The sequence below is a fragment of the Psammomys obesus genome, unplaced genomic scaffold (assembly GCF_907164565.1).
Source record: "Psammomys obesus unplaced genomic scaffold, mPsaObe1.curated_primary_1811, whole genome shotgun sequence".
Classification (NCBI taxonomy): Eukaryota; Metazoa; Chordata; class Mammalia; order Rodentia; family Muridae; genus Psammomys; species Psammomys obesus.
Genome location: NW_026590486.1, coordinates 2,476,222 through 2,488,391, shown reverse-complemented (window position 1 = coordinate 2,488,391; position 12,170 = coordinate 2,476,222). Strand labels below are relative to the sequence as shown.

Genomic DNA, 12,170 nt, shown 5'->3' with positions numbered 1-12,170 from the left:
GTCACAGTAGCATTTGCGTGGGTGAGTCATCTGCGTCCATCACAGTTCATGCCGGTATGCAAGTCAATAACTGACCACACCTTGTTTAAGGTATCATCTTATAATCATGGTCTGCATCTTCCCTGCATCTTTTCAGTTTAGGCTTCATGAATCCCTTGACATATGGCTCTAGTGAATTCCAACTTCTACTTTCATTACTGTATCTTACCTTCTGCCACCAGCATTTTGGCCTCCTCCTATGAGAGGGATTGTGATTGATGGTACTGAGACCACCGAGATAATCCAGTTCCAAGCTCAAAGATCTAATTTCATCATACCTGAAATACTCTTGCTGTATGTGTAAACAGATAAGTAGGAGGAACTGAAGCCATTAATTGTGTACCCCATCTTGCACCCCAGACCTCCAAAATCATGTCCAGCCTCTGTGGAAAGTATGCTAATCCCACTCCAGTGTTCCCCCAATCTTTCCACTCTAGAGCATCAAGACAAGTTGCAAAATCTCAGTTAAAACTCTTCTCCTCAGAAGCTCAACCTTAACTCTGAGTCAACTGTGAGTCAGGATCTGTACAACCCATTCTAGGGCACTGTTCCTCCCACCTGTGGATTTTGGGACTGGGACACAGCAAGGCAGACAGAGAGTAATGAGAATAGGCATTCCCATTTAACAGGATAGAGAAATGAAAGCATTATCCCCAACCATTCTTAACTCTGGCTTGGGAAGAATCGTCTGGGATTTGAAGCCATGCCCTTTGTTCTAAGTCTTTGGTCTCTGAGCCCTACTCTTCTATTCTGATGATTCTGAGGCTCTTGACAAGGGGTGTCAAATACAACTTTGGTCTTTAGCTTCTATAATCCTGGTAAAGAATATACTAATTATAGCAAAGACAAGCTGAAAATGTCAAGTTCATCAAATGTAGCTTCACTATTAGCAATTTTCCCTCCATCTCTTTTCTCCTCATGATTTACTGGGAGATGTAAGAAGGAAAGAGGCAATTCTTCCACTTGAGTTCCCAGCTTCATCATGCTATTCACATTCTATGATTACTGCAACAAGTCACTACGAACTTCAATACTTAACACAATACAGGTATATTCTCTTAAGCTTTTAGAAGCCAAGGTTTAAAAATTGATTTCACAGATACAAAATGAAGATGTTGACAGGACCACATGCCCTCTGGAAGCTCAGGTAAGCACTACTATCATTTCTTAGATATGTATCTTTTGCATTTCTATGCCAGGACTCCTGCCTGCATCTTCAGGCTGATAGCAGAACAACTGACATTCCTCTGCTCTTCTGTCTGGTTTCATCTCCCACCTTTCTCTCCCAAGAACCCCTGTCATTACTTGGGGGTCCACATTGATGGCCTCTTTATCTCAAAATATCCTATTCACATCCACAAAGACTCTTTCTTAGACATGGGAATATTTACATGCTGTGGAGATTAAGGGAAGTATTATTTAGCTTTCTACAATTATGTGAAAATTATGCTTCCTTGTTACTGTAGATACCATTCACCAGAGTGTTCTGCCTCCATATAACAGGATCTGCTTTCTCAGTTTTCAGTAACTCCATATTCGCTTCAGAATCTGCCCAGTGGCACTTTGATATCTACCAACAGTGGCCACTGACAGTTCTCCACCTGCTGCCTACCATTTGTTTTAATTACTTTTCAATTACATGGCCAAGGCCACTGGCATAAAAGTCATTTGGGGGCTTACAGTTTCAAAGGGTGTGTCCATGACCATTAAGGTAGCAGGCAGGCAGGCATGGTTCTGGATGAGTCAGTGAGAGCTTACATCTAATTCACAAATACAAGGCAGAGATAGCTAACTGGAGATGGCACGGGCTTTTGAAACATCAAAGCTCATCCCCTAGTGACACATCTCCTCCACAAGACCACATTTTCTAACCCTTCTCAACTGGAAACCTAGAGGGGGAGCCTATTCTCATTCAACCACCATAGAGTCTATAGTTATTCATAGTCTCACCATCCCAGGAAACCTTGACTTTTCCTGTCAGCCCATTGTTAAAGCCATTTCCATAGTTCCTGGACTTTGTTACAGTAAAACCTCTTTTCCAGGTACCAAAATTTGTGTTTTTTTTTTTTTTTTTCTTACTGGTTCTGCAGTAAATCATCACAAATGTATGTGCTTAAAACACAACAAATTCTATTGACTTATAGTTCTGGAAGTCAGGAGCCACAAATGTCTCATGGGTTGACAATCAAGGTATTGGACAGGTGAGAGCTCTAGAGGAGACTCATGTCTCACCCAGTTCTTGGAAGACAGCTGCATTCCTGAGCTCTTGACCTCATTCGAACATCTGCTTCCAGGTACTGAGGACATCTGCATGTCTGGGCTCTAGGCTTTATCATTCTCATGCCTGCATTTAAGTGTGCATTTCCTCTGAGTCTTCTACTCTTTCATTTCTCCTGTAAGAACCTGCAGGATTAGACTAGTCTAGTTAATCTAAGGCAATCTCCCACTCTGAGAACCTTAGGTTAATTTCATCTGTAAAATCCCATTTGTGAGGTGGGTAGCCCTATGTTTGTGAGTGCTGTGCATTTTCTTGATGTTTATGACGTTGTCTGCCTGTTCAAAGCACATCTTCTGCTGCAGTATTTCCAAAGAAAAAAGTCTTCAATCTTTAGTCACCTTGTCATCATTGAACTTTCTATCTTAATCAATCCTGTTAACGTTTTGTTTCATACCTACATTTTACAGAGTGCAAAATCAACTATTTTCTTTCTTTTCCAAATGGGAAGACTGGACCAAAGAAGTTAGAAATTTTTACAAATATAACAATATATTTTATATATTTATATATTTTATATATTTATAAATATAACAATATAACCTTCTACCTGTGAGTGACCATCTGGCCAAACAGGAGTGTCATTCCACCAGTGAATTTGGGGTCCTAAACAATCAATTGTGGCATAAAACCAATAGCAAAGATCTTCACTTGCAAAGTACTCTTTTTCTTATCTTTTTTAAAAAAGATAAGAAATTTGTTTGTTTTTATTTCATGTGCATTGATGTTTTGCCTGTGTATATGACCATGTGAGGGTGTCAGGTCTCCTGGAACTGGAGTAACAGACAGTTTTGAACTGCCATGTGGATGCTGGAAATTGAACATGGGCCCTCTGGAAGAGCAGTTGGTGTTCTTAGCTGCTGAGCCATCTCTCCAGACCTGCTGTTTTCCTTACCTTAAAATGAAGTTGTTTTAAAAGAAAACAACAATAAGTTGTTGTAGCCAGGTGTGGTGGCACATGCCTGTAATACCAGCACTGAGGGAGGAAGAGGTAGGAGATTCTCATTGAGTTCAAGGCCAGCCTAGTCTACAAAATCCAGGACAACTAAGACTACACAGAGAAGCCCTGTTTCAAAAAAAAAAAAAAAAAAAACCTTTAAAAAAATCTAAAACGAAAAGTAAGTTGTTGTCTATGAGACTTATCTTCTTGGGGTCTATGCATTGTAATATATCTATCCTGTACTATCTGACTAAAATCCTCTTATAAGTGAGTATATCCCATGTGTGTCTTTCTGGGTCTGTGTTACCTCACTCAGGATGATCTTTTCTAATTCCATTCATTTACCTGCAAATTTCATGGTTTCCTTATTTCTAATGGCTGAGTAGTATTCCACTGTGAAATGTACCACAGTTTCTTTATCCATTCTTCAGCTGAGGGACTTCTAAATTGTTCCCAGCTTCTGGCTATTATGAATAAAGCTGCTATGAATATGGTTGAGCAAATGAACTTGTATTGTGGAACATCTTTCAAGTGTATGCCCAGGAGTGGAATGCCCAAAAACTGGGTTTTGAGGTGTGGTTATTTCCAGTTTGCTGAGAAAGCACCAGAGAAGCCTAATGGGCATCTGAGGTTTCATGTGGGCCCACTTTTTAGGGGAGTAGGGGATATTTCTGACATGGGTTATCTTGCTTGCTTTTTGATCATTTTCTCCTGATGGGATTTCCCTATCAGGCAACAGGGGAGGAAGAGGAACTCAGTCCTCATGTGAATAGATGACCTCAGGTGTCCAGCTAGGGGGAGCTCCCCTATTCTGAGAAGTAGAGGAGAGGAGATGCAGGAGGGAGGGGCCTATGACCAAGATGTAAACTGAATTATTTAATAAAGAAAAAAATCATCTGCTATTAACAACTCAGAAAAAAACAAGTTTTTGTACAGTCATTTTGTTCCATTTGTCAATGCTTGAATTGTCTCAGCAGAATTTATAAGTAAAACAGAAATTGGACCTTTAGAAAACAAATGCCATGTGCCTGTATCATCCATAAATTCCGTGAATTTGTGCCAACGGCAGAACTCTGAATCCTTTGAGCTTCATTTACTAAAGCTAAAAACATGAAGGCTTTGTATGGTTGACTTAGCTGGCTCTTGGTCTATGACAGCCGGTCTTTCCATAAAAGGATCAGAGCTGAATGCTGTGTGGAGGCCGGTCAACTGTACTCTCTGCGTCCAAAAACTCAGATTAGAAGAGTTCCTCTATCTAGAAAGACCTAGGCCATTTGTTCAATGTGTAAAGGCAGCAGAGGTGTTAATTTATTGCTGAGACTGAAGCATTTACTCTTGAGGGATTCATCTGAACAATTGCTGTCTGTTAGAGGGCAGAGATCATCACTGGTTAAGTAGCTGTCCCGAGGCTTCAAACTGATTATAAGACACTTCATAGAAATAAGGTATGATTAGTTACTAATATGGTAGTTGTATTATACAAACCACTGTTTTTTATGGTTTTGCTGGGACCATTCTTACAGAGCCTTTAAAATATAACTAGCTAAATTCTGTGCACTTGTTTCTGCACATATTTTCTATAGTCCTCTGCCCCCTGCTGAATATATGTGGCATTCCCACTCTCACAATATACTAAAAGAAGATTCCTGGTGAGCATCTCTTGCCAGGATAGTCCTTAAGCTGTTCTAATACAGTTAGCTTCTGCAGGTGGGCAGCTCTCAGGGCCTAGGATCTGCTGTGAAGCCCCTAAAGACAGCCTGGGCACTCTGGTCTTCCTTTATACAACTAATGTTGGCCAGAAGCAGAGAAAAAATAACCTAGGGATGCACAAAGTGCCCAAGGTAGGCATCTTCTTTCTATGGGGTCAATTTTGGCAATTGGAGACAAACCACAGAAATTCTAAGTTCTAAACCCATCATGGCAATGTGAACAAACAAAACCAGCACATAGGAATGGTGGATGAGCCTGCAATATTCACCATTGGCAGCAAAGTGTAAGACTCAGTTTCTCATTGGTGTGTAGGGCCCTGGGAAGCTGAGAGATTGCTGGAGTAAGAAGCAGTTAAGAGAGCTGGTTGACATGAAAATGGCCAGAGAAAGGCTCTGCCATTGGCATTATCTCCATATGTGCCCATTTGGAAAGGCAAAGAGAGCTCATGAAGTTGCTCATGTCATGAAGAGGTGACATAAAGCTGAGTCTGCTAGTTGACATCTTTGTGCTATAGTTGGCTCAGTGCCCCTGGCACTGTTCCCATTGATGGAACCCCAGTGTTCCCAGCAGAGTAAAAATCACAGTCATGCAACTCCCACAATCCTCTCCTTTCCTGCACTCACTGTCACATGTTGCTTGATGCTGTTACTGTGTCATGTGGTTTCTGGTTCTATTGTTGAGTCTCTTTGTTCATTGCTGCTTTCTCTAATACATTCCTTGAGTTTACTAACAATCATGGACAGTAGTTTTATGATGGTTGGATACTATCTTCAAAGGCTGTGCTTTTAAAGTCCTCAGTCTTCTAATTCTGGTAAATTAATCTCTGTTTATATTGCCACTCCACAGTCTTTGATAATATTTCTCTTTCATAATTTGTAGCTGAAGATATTCATTTCAGTTAGCAATCCTGTAAAATAATAAGAGCTTAAAGACAGTCTGTTGGTTATTAGCTATGCTGACAGATGTGTACATAATGCACATTTGGAGTTTTAAAGTTAGTTTCTAAAAGTCATGACTGAGATTTTAGTGAAGTGAGAGTTCATTCTGCTTGAATGTGCAGAAGATACATTTTTATACCAACAGTCAGAAGGCAGTATGTATACACATAACGTAAAAGCAAATGTACCAGAGGAAATATTAAGTGAACATGACATGTCAGAACTTTTGTGCATATATGAATGTATCCTATGTTCTATGAGTGTCTGCAGTTTATAATTTTCCACATCATCTCTACACCTGAGAAGGAGAACTAGTAGCATATTTTTTCCACACTGTACTCCAGGCCCTTAGTGACTCACTCCTTCTATAGTGATTGTCATGCAAATCGGTGTCAAAGAATTTCCTCTTTTTGATGGACATGCACTTATATCTTGCTTATTCAAAGAATGGCTTGATTGGCTATTCAGGCTGCAGTGGTCACCTGTGATTGATGTTACCAATTTAAAAACAACAGACTAATCTGTTTTAACAAAAGGAAGCAGAAAAGGCAAATATGCATTTCATTTGCATCCTGAGACCATGAACAACATCTCTGCTTAACGTAACAAACAGTGGACAACAGTGGGTTATTTACTTTCTGCTCTAACATTAGAATTTTAACATGCAAAAGAAGTCAAATATTTCATTGTTTTATTTAATTTTATGTAATTAATTTAATTTTAAATAATGCAAGAGAGCCTAAGAAATAAAAATAAGCTCATTAGTACAATTTAGAATTTTGCAAAATTATTTAAAACTCTGTAGAGACATAAAAGCAAGCATATTATTGTCTTTCATTGTGCAACCAAATGCCAGATGCTGGGTAATATACAATGAAAAGAGGCTTATTAAGCTCTTGCTGTGGAAGCTGACAAATTCTAGGTAACTTATTTCACCTCTTTAATGAGATCTCTGTAATCATGACATAACAGTGGCAGGAGCATGTGTGGAAGTGGCCCATGGTGAGGTGGGAAACCAAAGGAATTCAGGGACTAGTTTGGCACTCTGTAGCAAGCTACTTTTTGTTTTTTAATATTTATTTATTTTATGTATATGAGTGTTCTATCTGCATGTACACCTGATTTCCAGAAGAAGTCATCACATCATATTATAGATGTTTGTGAGCCACCATGTAGTTGCTGGGAATTGAACTCAGGACCTCTGGAAGAGCAACCAGTGCTCTTAACCTCTGAACCATCTCTCCAACTCCCAGTAAGCTACTCTTGAGGGAACTTCTGGAGCTCTTCAAAAACTGAATCAATCCTTCTTAGAGTGGTTCCCTGAGTGACCTGATCATCACTCACTGGATTTAAAGGCTCAACCAACTCCATACTACTACACTGAAGTCTTCTACTCTATAAACCTCCAGGGAGCCCACTCTGGCATGTATGGGCCTCAGCATCTGCACACTGTGTAGCACTTTAAGTATACCACCTTAGAGAGTAGAGTATGAAGTTATAGGGTAGGTGCTAGACGCTGTAAGAGCCTCTCTGCAGACAGAGGCCAGCAGCTAGAGCTCCCCTCATGGTTCTGCGCTGAGTAGCTTTATATTTGGAGCCTTGCTTCCATCTGTGATCCCCTGTGGTAGTTGTGGTAGACTGATGTATGCTACTGTGGTGATAGTGAGAGCCAGAGCACTCACACGATGCCTGTCATGGAATGGGCAACCGTGGCCATGAGCATTGTTCTCAGTGACATCCTTATGTGGAAGACTAGATTTGAAATAAAAGGATGATTTTCCGGGTTGCAACAGAAAATTGCTATTGTACTACAAGCTCCTCTGTGGCCCATTAAGCAATGAAAAAAAGGCGGCTCTGGCAAAGATTTAATTGTACACTTACCTTAAATTTATATTTATTGAGTGCATAAACTACTTAAGAAAATAAATGTAATTTTTGCCTTGTCAAAGAAAACAAGGGGTAGGAAGTAGCAAGTCATCGTTGGAAAAGCACCATAGATGGGTGTATGGGCAACGGTGTGTAGATAGGCACACGCATCGTGCCACAGATGTTCTGAGTGCTTTGGACTCACACCTCTACTCCCCAAAGACACTCATTTACAGCACAACCATGTAATTTTAGTGGGAACAGTTAGAGAATTTCATAAAAAACACTCATGAAATATTTAATACAAATGGTTTTGTGGGAGGGAAGAGGGGGGCCCTTCTAACCATCTCCTTTTACTTTGCAGCCTGACTATCTCTGCTGAGTGCCCAATGCAGCTTGAGGACTTCCCGATGGATGCCCACGCTTGTCCCCTGAAATTTGGCAGTTGTAAGTTGTTTTCACATGTAAGAGCTGTGAGTGTGCTTTGTGGTCAAATCCACATTCATTCAGAACTGGGCTCAGTCTGTGACTGCAGGTATGGTTTATAGATATGGTTTATCTGAGTATGTAATCCTCCACATGTGGTCTGTACCATGCAGTGATCATCCATCATAGATCAGATACCAAAACATCTAGAATGTGTACCTCTGATGTGGCAGTGTTTCCTTAGACTTTGCTAGCAGCCCCTCTTCTCAGCTTTTCTTTGCAGAGACCCTTCACTCCTGTGTTCTTCATGTCTCTAGTTAAAACCTCCCAGTTTGGAGTACCCAGCCAGTGTTATGTTTGTTTGTTTGTTTTGTTTTGTTTTGCATTATTACGCTGACTTTCTTGTAGACTCTTTGGTAAGTTCAGTGATCTTGTCTGTCAGGTGCATAGTGTCGACTCATTCAGAACACTCAAGTTATAAGCCAATGTTACTTGAGTAACTAGTCAAATCAAACTGCATTAGGTACACACTTCTCAAATCTAGTAGATGTTTCTGTTTTCCAGCCACTAAGACAGAAGATGTAATAGTCCCCCAATCCTTACGTGTGAGGGTTAGAACTGAGATGACCTGAACTTCCTCCGTTCTTTTTCCTCTATGCTCATATGACCTGACACTCTTTTTTATTTAACCTCTTCCTATACCGCAGAGTCCGACAGCTGCAAGGAACGTGCTTTCTCATGGGCTGTCTCTCTAGCTTTCATTTTATTTTTCATTTTGACACAAGGTCTCACTAGGTAACCCAGGCTTCCCTCCTTGAATTCTCTCTACAGGCTGCTTTTGACCTTATGACCCTCCTGCTTTAGTCTTCAAAGTAGCTGAGATTACAGACCTGTGCACCAGATTAAGGTTTCATTTTTAAAAAGACTGTTCTCTTTGACATTAAGCTTGAAAAGTAAGAGGAGGGACGTTGAATCTTGGATACCCTATCTTTGACATCATTCACGCTTCCTTCACTTCCAGAATCAATGTATTAGCCATCCCACCGTGGGATGGAAGATTTGGACATTGAATGTATTCAAGTCACTTTTGGTTTTGCTGCTTTCAAACATCTCTTTATCTTTCATTTTTGTTAGCCTACTTACAAAGTTTTGGTGTGAAATTCTTTGTGTTTTGAGAAATAGAGGGATCCTGTTTGGCCCCTTGGATCTTTTTGTTTATCTCTTTCCTCACATTTCGACATTTGAGAGTCCCTCCTGTCTTCTGAAGCTTCATCATGTTGGTCTACTTGATGGCGTCTCTTAAATCTCTTTCTCATTCTTTTGTGGTTTTTGAAAATTTAGTGGAATAATTTCCAATGACATATCTTAAATTTCAACAATTATTTCTTATACTTTACCTAATCTGTTAATGTACTTTATTTAATTTTTCAATTCAGGTGTTGTAATCTTTTGCTTTTTTATTTCTGTGTGGTAGTCTTGTATTTTCTCTCTCTGTTAAAACTTTTTACATGTGTTACTTCTCTGACCTTGGTGAATATCTTTACAATGGTTATTGTGAACACATTGACAGGTAAGTCATGCAACTTCATTTCATTTAAGTTTATTTTTACTTGTTCCATTTTTTAACATATTTACTTATTTTCGTTATTATATACTTATTTATTTATTTATATTGGCAAATAATTTGCATAAAGCATTGACTTTTAGTTAGCTTTCTGCTACTATAACAAAGTATTTAACTTAACCAACTTATAAAATGAAAAATATTTTTGGACCAAATTTTTCAAGATTGTAAGTCTGTGATCATTTGGTTTCTTTGGGTCTGTAGCAAGATGGCATGTCCCACTGGAGCACATGGCAGAACAAAACCAGCCAAACAAGACAGAGAGCAAATGAAAAGGAATTAGATGGATCTCAAGATTTCTTATAATGGTTTACTCCCAATGACTTAAGTATTTCACTTAATTAGCATCTTCCCAATATATCACCCCAAGGACCAAGCCTTTAACTCACAGACCTTTGTATGACATTAAAGAACTTCCTGTAATCATCTTTCCAGTCTTCATGATCTGGTCATGTTCACCAAGCCTCCTGGTCAGACACTCTGAATCTCACCACGTTTGGTGCTAGTCTAATCCACCAGTTTTGTTTTAAGAAACTCCAATGTGTCTTGTGCATGCTGAGTCCTCTTAGCACTCAAAGACAGGAAAGATCAATGTCTGTGCCTCAGGCAGCCCTCTGAAAAAGTTGGATCATTGGAGTCTCCACCCACCTCTTTTATTCCCCAGAAGAAGCTGATGTTTGGGAGATGGATCTTGCTGGCCAATTGTGCGTTTCATCAGCCTGACTCTTCAGTTGTCACTGACAATTAGTTCACTATGTAGCCCCTCAAGTAGTCAAAATAGTGAATTGTGACCTACCTCATCTACTTTCTAGAATCTTTTTTGCATTTGTATTTGTGTTGTTGTTTTACCATCTTGGACTGAGCTGAGATGTGCAGAGCAGCTATAAGGATATGGCTGCCAGCAGCACAAGCAGCTATACTTGTACTCACTGGCCCAGGGCCTGCCTTTTTGTTCTTAGCTACCTGCAGCTTTCCTAATTCCTCCAGTTCACAGTTCTTAATGTAAGATAAAATAGAAATGTAAGGAAGCACATAGAAAGGTCTGGATGCATGCTCCTACCAGTTTCATTGCAGAGGCTGTGAAATCTAGAGGGAACACATATTTTCATTACAATGCATATCTACAGATGTAAATATGATATTTATAATAGTTGTATATGTAAGTATGCTAATTGTTCTCTTACTCTAAAAACTAATATATCCTATTTTTAAACACACACACACACACACACATTTGTATACAGTTACTTGGCTGGGTTCAGGCTTCAATCTTACCCTTTCCTGGCTGCAGAGTTGTGGTAAGGAAGAGGTTTGGGGTGTCTTTGTTCATCTATGTATATCACATTTCTAGCTACTGTTTGGGGCTTTTCCTTGGAAGATTGTGCTCCTCCCTTTGCAGCTGTGCTCTCCTGAAGGCTCGGATTCTTCAGCAGGACAGAGGAATCCTGCCTGGACTTAGCTACAGAACAGCACTGATTTACAGCCTCTAAAAACCGACACTTCCTAGTGTTAGCTCTCCTCAATATTTTACATGCCCAAGGAGTGATTTCTTATGGGTTACAGATAATAGAAGCTGTTGCCTGATTTCTACCCTCTGTCATTCCTGGAAATGAGCCTTTCTGACCCAAAGGGATTCATTATTGATTATCCTATGCTCCCAAAATGAGGCAGGGTTACTGGAGAGAAGTTTGTGGAAAGAAACAATTTTTTTTTTCAAACTGTTTCTTTCAAGTGCTACAGAGCAATTACAACATCTGTTTCTTAGAGGGAATGGTATAAAGGTTTCTCACCAGTATTTCTTGGAATCACTTGAGGGTGGTGGTGAACACCAGTGTTTGTGATGTTTCCTCTGAAGTTCCCCAGGTAGATCATCTGAGGCTACCGAGTCCCATGCCTGAAGAAACAGGAATTGTTCACATCTCTAGAACATTAACTGTGGTTTAAATTTATGCTGCTCTTTTTATATGAAGATTATGCTTTGATTTGATCAAAAACAAAACACAAAGACTATTTTTTGCCATACTGTGAGGCTACTCTAGTCACTAGCTAGATGAATTCAGGCCGCTGTGATCCCACATTTAATGGTAATGACGTGCAGGGCAGACAGCTCAAAAGCAATTTTGGATAAAGAAAGGTATTTGACAGCCTAATTTTTTCCGTCACTAAAATTATCTTATTCTTGTCAAGCAACCAACTGAAAAGAAATCACTTCTCACACTCAGAGATGTATACATACTTCATGGAGACTCCTCCCTCTCTCTATCAGGAAACTCAATAATATAAACACCATAAATAAAGCAAAATCAGCAGGGACAATTCCTGACTTCAGTAGAAATTTGAGATTGTTTTTTT

General features: G+C 39.6%; 1 protein-coding gene across 4 annotated transcripts in view; it reads left to right on the top strand.

Moving 5' to 3' along the window:
- The window catches only part of Gabra5 (gamma-aminobutyric acid type A receptor subunit alpha5), a 92,155-nt gene that overhangs the window by 43,057 nt on the left and 36,928 nt on the right, over positions 1-12,170 (top strand). For all 4 annotated transcript variants that reach the window (XM_055607515.1, XM_055607514.1, XM_055607511.1 and 1 more), the window contains one exon: positions 8,133-8,215. In XM_055607515.1, coding sequence (XP_055463490.1) covers positions 8,133-8,215 — 83 coding nt within the window. The remainder of the gene's footprint in view (positions 1-8,132; positions 8,216-12,170) is intronic.